The 9,736-nt window shown below is 52.5% G+C and overlaps 1 protein-coding gene across 1 annotated transcript in view; it reads left to right on the top strand.

The window, feature by feature from the left end:
• Positions 1-3,857, top strand: part of CRMP1 (collapsin response mediator protein 1) — a 71,183-nt gene extending 67,326 nt beyond the window's left edge. Inside the window, exons 13-14 of the mRNA XM_063107915.1 lie at positions 1,156-1,321; positions 3,766-3,857. Of these exons, the coding sequence (XP_062963985.1) occupies positions 1,156-1,321; positions 3,766-3,857 (258 nt within the window). The remainder of the gene's footprint in view (positions 1-1,155; positions 1,322-3,765) is intronic.
• The last annotated feature ends 5,879 nt before the right edge of the window (positions 3,858-9,736 follow it).

The raw sequence follows: 9,736 nt of genomic DNA on the forward strand, positions 1-9,736 counted from the left end.
AGCCTGCCTCTGTCGACCCAAGCTGTGGGGGTGATGGGAAGGGTGTTGTCCAGATGCAGGAAGCACGACAGCAGGTACTGAGAGGAACAGCACAGAACACAGAGGGCCCAGGTCATCAGAGAGCAGAGCTGCGGGGACAGAGGGAGGGTTGTTGAGCTTGTGCTGTGTCTGTGAACTTGGTGCTAAAAATCAGCGTATCTGTTGCAGAAAGGGAGGAGCCCGGGATTGGGGTCAGGACGCTGTCACCTGCTGCAGAAAGGGAGGAACCTGGGATTGGGGTCAGGATGCTGTCACCTGCTGCAGAGGAGGAGGAGCCTGGGGCTGGGCTCAGGGTGCTGTCATTGGCCCATGGTGGGACCCTGTGCAGGTCCATGGACACAAGCTGTTATCCAAGGGACCCTGTGCAGGTCCATGGACACAAGCTGTTATCCAAGGCCTGGAGCAGATTCCCATCTCTGAGGACGCCTGGGTTGCCATAGGCAGTTTCCTGCAGGCAGACGGCATGCCACGTGGCACCGCTGCTACTTTCAGCCTCTCTGCTTCCAGGTTTCTCTGCCCCTGGCAGCCCACTGCCCATGGGGATGGTCTGTGGACCCATGCCCCTGCCCCGTCCTCTTATGGTCAGTGCCAAGGTTGCTCCCCACACAGTTCCTGAGCCCTGCTGCCCAGCTGCTTGGCCCACTTGGTATTTCTGTCCGTTTTGGGTTTTCTCCCTCCCCGTCTCATCTCCCCCCTCTTTCTTCCTTTCTGGAATTATCTCCCAAACAAACTAGCTGCCATCAAGTCTTTGTCCTGCAGTCAACTCTGCAAGAACACAGATGAAATTGGCCCTTCGGTGCTGCCAGTCTGGGATTCAGGGGTCTTTGAGTGGGGAGTGGGGGGAGAGGATCAGGGAAAGGGATTTCTTCTTGGAAATGGATTTGGGGTTCCCCTACTTGAAGCTCTGTGTGTGTATGTGTGTAAGTGTGTGTACATGTGTGTATATCTGTGTGTGTGTACAGATGTATGTATCTGTGCGAGTGTGTATAAATGCACATGTGCGTATATGTGCATGTGTGTGTCTGAGGTGACCTCAGCTGCCTCTGTCCACCCCGTCTGCACAGAAAGGCACACGTGCATAGCGTTGATCAATCACCGTCTCCCTGCTCTGTTTAGGTTTCTGGATTGCAAGGGGTTTCCAGGGGCATGTACGACGGTCCGGTGTACGAGGTGCCAGCCACACCCAAATATGCAACTCCCGCTCCTTCAGCCAAATCTTCGCCTTCCAAACACCAGCCCCCGCCCATCAGAAACCTCCACCAGTCCAACTTCAGCTTATCAGGTAGGAAAGTGGTGGGGCCCAGGCTTCTTACACTGCAGCAGCTGACCCTGCTGAGACAGACACATGGCCTCGCACTCACGAAGAAGCAGGGAAGGGAGCATAGGACATCCTCCCTGGTCCTCCTGGAGGGGCAGAGTGGGCCAGAGGTCACAAAGCAGAGGGGGTTCCAGGGCGGCAACATGGGATAGCTGACCTTGGTCTACAAAGAGTTTGCACCCAAACTGGCCCTGTGCTCATGCTTAACACACCTGGGGACCCCTTCCTGCCCTTACCCATGAGGCTCAGCGTGGAGTGGCGGTGGCAAGCATGAGACGGTGGGGGTGGGGCGGGGTGTCTGCTCCAGCGCATCTGCAGCCTGTTCAGCCTGCTGCAGCATACAAAGCCCTTACAGTCTGTGGGTCATGTTGTCCTCACAGCCACCCTGGGTGCAGAGTGGCATTTATTCCTATTTTTTAAAGGAAAAAAATGAGACCCCAAGAAATTGAGTATCAAAATACCAGTACTTGGTGCCCGACAAATGTGTCTGAACAAAATCAAAACCTGACATGGCTCCTCAAAGTCCCCAGGGCATATGTCTGTCTGCGCTTTCATCAGATGGCCACGTGAGGGCAGGCGCGCCCACGCTGGAACACTGAGTTGGAATGTTTGTATGGAAAACTGTTGGAGATGTTAGTGTGGGTTATACACGAGGTCAGGTCCTAGGAATGCAGTGATGATTCCAGTGTTTAAGGCTTACCGATATTTGTGCACAAAGTGGACCCTAAACAGAACTCGAGTATCTCATCTGGTCCTCAAACAGCAAAACAGGGATTGGTTTCAATGCTGGAAAACCATCTGGGGGGGAAAACACACAGCCTCTCCTCAAGGAATTTGCAAACAGGACTTCTGTTCTCAAGGTATGCAGTTAAGCACTGCGCAATTGCAGTTAAACATGGACAGAACCCTTCTCCCCTTAGAACAGGATAGCAGTGAAATAAAAGCCTACTGGAAGGCCCATCACCCCCCTCGTTCTGCAGTTACCTCTCGGTCCTTCTGGAAGCCCACAGTGCTGCCCTCGGCCAGCCTCTTGGCAGTTTGACAAGTGACATCATTTGCTACCCACAGCACAGATGCTTTCCAGTTTAGTAACAACTTCACAGATGTCCTTTAACTGTCTGCATAATGTTACATTGTACAGATATAGTATGATTTCGTGTCCTTTTGTCCAAAGCGTGTTTTCAAAATACAGACACGTAACCAGCAAGGTATAGATGGTTATAAGGGGAAAAGGTATTAAGTGCTAGCCTGATTCCTGGACCTTCAGGAGACTCCTGAATTACCAGGAGGACAAACTGTCTGCCAGTGAAACAATGGGAGAAACGAGAAGTCGGTATCTAAACCGAGTGCTTAGCAGCTCTCATAGACAACTCATATAATACCAGAGACAGAGAGGCCTCATCTGGTGCCCTGCTCTTATTTTTCAGAAAAGAAAATGAGGCTGAGGGTGTGGTCTCTTATTCCAGATTATCCAAGTTCACGGCACGACTTGTAGTTACACCTGAGCCTGCTGACCGGACTGTAGGACGCTCTCCATAACTTCCCACCTTTCAGCGATAACCATCCTTCACTGTTCATTCATTTAATAAATATTTATCATGCACCAGGCACTGGGATTGCTGCAGTAATTTTAAATCTTTATTAAACTGCTAAAGAATGCCTATGATTAGAATGGATGGTTGGCTTTGAAGGTATAAAACAAAAAAATACTGTTCCCCCTTAAGCAGCAGATCTGCCCACTGCAAATGAGTGAGGTAAATCCAGCTCTGAGTAGTTCACACACATGCACACACACGCGTGCACACACATATACAAATGCACACACACACACCATACACAAAATACTCATAGGGCATGGGGTGCTATGTGTAAGAATGTGGGTTCTGGAGACAAACCAGTCTGGGCTTGAATCCTGGTTTCCTGGCCCAATAGCTGTTTCCCCAGGACACACGACCCGAGCTTTACATTCCTCATCTGTAGATTGGGGGTGCAAACACCCCCTTCGCAGTATTGCTGTGTGCTCTAAGTGCAACAGCATGTGCTCAAGCACCAAGTCAGTGCCTGCATACAGTCGGCACTCAGTACATGTTTGTCCCCCTGTCTCAAGCACATCAGATTCTACTGGGGAATTTGACAAGGAGCACCAGGTGGTCAGGGCTGGAGGAGGGTGACCCCAGGACTGGAGGGGTGCAGAGGAGAGCAGGCGACCTGTGGAGGTCGGGAAAGCATCCCCGGGGTGACCCTGTCCTGAGTCCCATAGGCGGGTGGCATGAACAGTGAGCATTTGGATTCTGGGCACAACATCCGCAAAGGCCGGGGACATGATGGAGTACATGGCCCTCGGGAACTGCAGGTCGAACGGATGTGAACAGGGCTCATCCAGAAATGATTGGCTCTGTCTCTTCCAGGTGCCCAGATAGATGACAACAACCCCCGGCGTACTGGCCACCGCATCGTGGCGCCCCCCGGTGGCCGCTCCAACATCACCAGCCTCGGTTGAACGCTGTCGCGTGCGAGTGAGAGACTCTGGGAGGGATGTCCATTCCTCTTCCCGCCAGTGTTTTTGGAACCCACAGTTTTAGTTGGTACTGATGGGGGAAACTGAGCGATGTCCTTTCCTCTTTTGTTTAGGAAGAAGTGGTACTAGTGTGGTGTGTTTGCCTGGACCCCCTTGCCCACCGTGTGTGTTCACGCCGAGCCCACCGCAGAGCATGGTGTTTTCATCTCCCTTCCTAGTGAACGTGGGTTCTAGCATCGTCGTGTACTGTCCCTCCCACTCCTAACTGCAGTGGCTCCACGATTCTCTGAGTGGTGGTTCCTTTGCACCCTGTAGCTGTTCTAGGATAGTTGGTGCATGTCCCTAGGTTATGTATGCAAGCCTGTGCGTGGGTCAGATGCGATGTCACCGAGGACTGAGGGAGATGCGAAGCCAAGCCCTCAGGGCAATTCCAAAACTCTTAAAGGAAGATGTGAGCTCATTGCCCCCACCCCACATCTACACGAGAAAGAGGCCCGTCCCAGCCCACCCCCAGTGAAATCCGGTGCATTTTCAGAAGGGCAGGGGAGCCTTCCACTCGGTTGCAGAGAAACACCGGCCCGTCCTGTCAGATACCCCGCTCTCTGTGGCACGTGCACTCGCCATGGCGTCTTTCCAGTCTGTGTGTGCTCTTCCAGCCAGCGCTGGGCTTCAGGCCAAGCCAGGTCACACTCAGAGGAGGGTCTCCTGTCCCCGTTCAGGGCTAACAGTTGCTGGGGCGACAGCTGCTCCCGGCTTGCCTGAGTTCTGGTCCCTCTGAGGCGGTTGACGGGGCAGTCAGGTTTTTAAAGTTTTGTAAAAAGTTTTCCTTTGTAATCACCCCCATTTTTACTTAAAACTGACTTGTTGTGGCTCTTATTTCTGAATTCAAAGCTTGTGAAAAAATAAAGAAGACAAACCGTGCTGGCTGGGGTGTTGTCATACATGCTGGTGTCTGGGGGGTGGAGGGCGCGGCAGTCCGCCCACATAGCAACTGAGCGGTGGCCGTTGCTCCCAAGGACCTGCTCTTGGTGGATCCTGGGGGAGCAGAGGACAGAGGGAGGGAAGAGCCGGTTCAAGGCCTTGGGAGGGTTAGGTCCCAGAGCTGGAGACCCAGGGAAAGACAGCTGGTGGATGAACTTCTGCAAGACAGGTTGACGTCCTGTGTCCGTCCCTCCTGTTCAGTCTTTCCTTGACTGTCCTCTTGCAGGTCTGCCTCAGACCAGAAGCTCCAGTCTAAACTTGACTTTTCTTCCCTCTAGTCCCAAGAGCCAGATGTGCATGCTAAGGAGGAGTAACATCTCATGGGAAGTGGCTTGCCTCCGTTAGCTGTCCGTAGTGGTGACGACAATGGCGATGGGGATCATGATGATGGGGAGGCTCACGACACCGGCATGGGACCTGCTGGATGCCAGATGCTCTGTGTGGCAGGGACTATGATTAGCCCCATTTTACAGATGAGGAGACTGAGTCCTAGAGAGGTCAATAACGTTTCTAAGACCACACAGTTAGGAAATGACAGGATCAGGATCTGAATCTACGACCCAGACAGTTTGGCTCAAAGTCCAAAGCTGCTTGTTCCTACCTACTGAGCTTCACTGTCATTCCAGGCAATGGCTTTGGGGGTCCTACAGCTACCTAATGGTTTTAGTGTGCTCTTCCCCTCCCCCACTCCTCAGCTTGGTGAGGGATACCCTGCTTAAGGTCTAAAGATGTGCTGGCTCAGGTCACACTTGCTTGAAATACGACTAAACCCTGAAAAAGGTCGAGAACGGATAATAAGGATTTTTGGCGTTTGGTCTTGGCTGTTACAGGGCAGCACAGGAAACTTCCAGAAGAGTAAATTGTCAGCAGTGAGTTAGCCCTCCTGCTCTCGGGGCCTCATCTCAGTCCTGTCAGGGTGGGAGTGGAAGCAGCCCTGACATTCTTTCTCTGCAACAGACTCTGAGGGGGACTTTGCCTGGCTCTCAGGTCACGAGGCCACTGCCCAGCTGCCATAACCTGGAACCTATGTCCGACTCCAGGTTCCCTGTGACCTCCAAGAGGCACAGTTACAGGGGATGGGGGCCCTGGTAAGATGGACAAGTCTTCCTTCCAGGAGGCTGAGCTGTGACATTCCTCTTGAGGCACACGATTTGCTTCCATCTCCTGGGATCTTAGGAGGAGCGAGGGACAGTTTCTCAGAAAGCTTTAGGGGAAGCTAAATTCTCTCACCCATTCATCTGCGACCCTAACCCCCCAGCCACGTAACAGAACAGCCTCCAGGGATTAGGATGTGGATATCATGGTGTTGGTGGGAGGGGGGCAGATTATTTTACATACCACAATAGTCGTCTAAGTTTTTTTCCAGAAGTTTCATCTTTCACATTTGGGTCTATTATCTCTCGATAATCTTTATGTACAATACAAGGTGGGCCTGAAGGTTCACCTTTTCCCATTTGACATCCAGTGGCCCAGCACCCTTTATGGAAAAGACCGTCCTTCCCCCACTAGGCTGCAGTGGAGCCTTTGCTGTAAGTCAAGTGACCATAAGCGAGGGGGCCTTGTTCTGATTCGCCGGTGCAGGGGTGTGCTGCTAAGTGAATGTTGACGCACACCAGGTTGGGGCATGTGGGGTGGGGTGTGGGGGTGGTTTGTCGTGGCTGCTAACTTCTGTGGTGTAAATACTCTTGCTGTAGCCAACTTCAGGCTACCAACATGAAGTCCATGAGCCTGGAAGCCATAAAACTTAACAGTGGGCTCTGATTGCCCACGAAGGGCTCGTGTGGCCCCGCTGCATGAGTTTGTCTATCTCTGAACCCAGATGTATATTGACTCTTAAAAAGTGGGACAGAATGAGGAAGGTTTTTGCATATACTTTTCCCCCATCCATGTAAAGCCCAAACCGTTTTCGGGTAACCCCCGCACTGCCTAACATCTTCTGGACCCCCAAGCTTGTTTAGCCATGTTGGTCATAGACAGTGGCCTGGAGAAGGTCGCTCCCCTTAGCCTGTTGCTAAATCCCTGCAGACTCCACTGAGCTGCTGTTCTGACAGACGTGCATAATGATCCTCTATGTCACTCTTTCCAAGGCAGAAAGTGTGGGCCTGAGATTTACAATACCATTTGCCTAAAGTTTCCCTCCAATCTAGTCTTTCTGGAGTGAAAGAGCAAGAAAAGAGGATTCCCAAATAAAAGGGACTCAGGAAATTGAAGTTTCTAGTTTTCTGTTGGTGCAGACCTGCAGAGATGCCGTAGGGAAGTGTCCAGGGCCCTGGGCCCCTGGCTTCAGAGTGAGGGTCGCCCCCAACTTATTGGTGGCCCCTATTTCTATAAGCAGGAAAATCTTGCATGGTTGTGCTGGAGGTCCAGGGTCTGTTTGGGGATTTTCTGGGAGATCCATCAAAACACGCAGGCAGCCTATCCTATTATACTTCACACTCTTTCCCTGTTGGGCTGTACTCAGATTCCAGGTGGGGACCTTGGGATCCTGGTTGATGCCTGGATTGTGGAGGGGTGGCCAGCTGCGGTGGACAAGAGTCGTGACACGGGGGTGGATTTTGAGCACAGCAGCTGGGAGAGCTGGTCAGTCATGCTCGTGGCCATAGGGGGTCTGAGGCACATGCTAGTGGCTGCCTCAGTCAGAACAAGGTAGAGGAAGGGCTGATCAGACAAAGTAGGGCAGCCAGACGACAGGGAGGGCAGGGGGCGCATCAGGATGGGGACAGACCACGTCTAAGGAGCCCAGTGACAAAATGCAGATTACTGAGCCTCCTGCCCAAATCTGCTGACTCAGAATCTCTGGCATCGGGCCTGATGATCTGTTTTGGACACGGCCCTGGGGAACACTGACCTGCAGCCACAGGAGGGAATGCTTTGCAGCCCCCTCCCTGCCTTCTGTCCACCATGTAAGCGTGCTGTCCTGTGGCAGACGCGGCCCTGGTCAAGGGGAGGGCCGTGGGTGTAGCTCCAGGAGAAGGTCAGGTATTAATCACATTATTGCCCAAAGCACCTAATCGCCACCTCTGCTAGTGCCATAAGGAAACATTTTGGGGAGGACAGAGACTGCATATCTCCCACTCCTCATGTCTTCACGGCTTCCACATGCTGGGGAGAAAGGTGAGGGCCTCTCCTGGCCTCTGTCTCACTCGCTGTTCCCCAGGGAGGAGAAACACCTGATCAGTCAGTCTGGAAAGAAGGAGCCGTGTCCTCTCCCCATGGCATGACTGGCCTCTGGAAGCTGATTTACCAATGTGAATGGAGCTCAAGTTGTGGCCCCTCAGTGCACAGACCCTCCCAAGGCCCTGGCATGCGCTCAGCCACGTGCGCATCTGTGCGCTCCTGTGCAGTCTTCAGTACCGTAGGCAGGTCTTCTAACTGCAGTGGGTTGAGACCACTGCTCCTTCACCCTCACTAACGTCCCCACATGTCAGGGGATGGCCGGGGACATTTCTGGGATCTGGGTAAGAGCTGGTTGAGCTGGTTTACTGGGGTGTGTTTAGGTGGGTCGCACTGTACACCTCTTGCTGGCCAGACCAGGGCACAAAGAGCTTCCAGGAGTCCTCTGCCGCCAACGGAGATGACTCACCTGCATCAGGACACACGTGTGCAGGGCCCCAAGTGGTCGTGACACAAGTGTGTCCCGTGACAGCTGGCACTGGATATGTGTGGGCTCAGAGGACAGCTGGGATCGAGGCACACAGGGTCAGAAGCCACTCTGGAAAATCTCTGATCATCAGATGGGTGAAACTTTAAGTGGAGAAATATTACAGCAAACTATTACAGAGGTGAGTTAAAGAATTAACTGCGTTTAAAAATATATTTTTGGACTTGGGATTTTGTGAAATTTGTCAGATTTTAAAAATATATACTTTGTTCTTATTTTCTCTCTCGTTCTGTATATATATTTACTTTTATACCTTTTGTAAGTTTTGCTTTTTGCAAAGCATGTCCCCACAATGTGAAAGTTTCAGGCCCCACAAAATCTGGCTCTTCGTTGCTTCTCCTTCCCTGCTGTGTTTTTGGGGTGTCTCAGGAGGGAGGTCACGTCTGCGTGACTGGGTGAGTGAGTTTAATTCAGCGGGGAGGTATGAGCAAGCCCCTGTGACCACAGAGCCACCCCGGTCCTCCAAGTTGGCTCTGACGGTTATGAAGCGGATATGTAGGTCTCTGTCTGTCTGACTTCTTTGTCTATTTTGCAACTGGTTCTGAACTTGGACGAGAAATAATGGAACGTTATTTATCCCACCCCAGTCCCAGCAGCAAAATATAATATGCTGGGTGTGTAAGAGGGGACTGATCTTGCTGGGGGTTAAGGGGCAGGGAGGGCTTTCTGAAGACGTGAGTCCCGAGTTGATGTGAAGAGCGGCAGGGAGCTAACAAGGCGCAGGGTGTGGGGAGGGGACAAGGCTGTTCCAGACAGAACGAATGTCCCATGCAAAGGCCCAGCAGTAGGCAGGGTTGTGGCACATTTGAGGATGTGAGAGGAGACAGAAGCTGGGTGCAGAGTGAAGGGGAGAGGGGGGCCCGTAGCAGACCTCACAGGGCCTCACAATCCAGGTTAAAGATTTTGCTTTTTCTCCTAAGAGCCAGGGAATGCCACCAGTGGCAGATCTGTGTTTGAGAGAGTGTGGGGAGCAGATTCCAGGAGATGGGGCCGGGCAGGAGGGAGGAGTCGGAGCAGTTAGGAGACTTCTGCGGTGACAGCCCCATCAGCACCCCCTGCCAGGGGTTCAGAAGTCACAGGGCACAAAACAGGCCCAGGCCGGCCAGAGAGTCCTGGGAGAGTGTACTGGCCCTGTAAACCCTATTGGCTTCACCCTGGTGTCTCGAGCCCAGCTCAGACAGTGTTGTTTTTATAAAAAAAGTCACTAACCTCCTCATGA

This window comes from Cynocephalus volans, chromosome 9 (genome assembly GCF_027409185.1).
Source record: "Cynocephalus volans isolate mCynVol1 chromosome 9, mCynVol1.pri, whole genome shotgun sequence".
Lineage (NCBI taxonomy): Eukaryota > Metazoa > Chordata > Mammalia > Dermoptera > Cynocephalidae > Cynocephalus > Cynocephalus volans.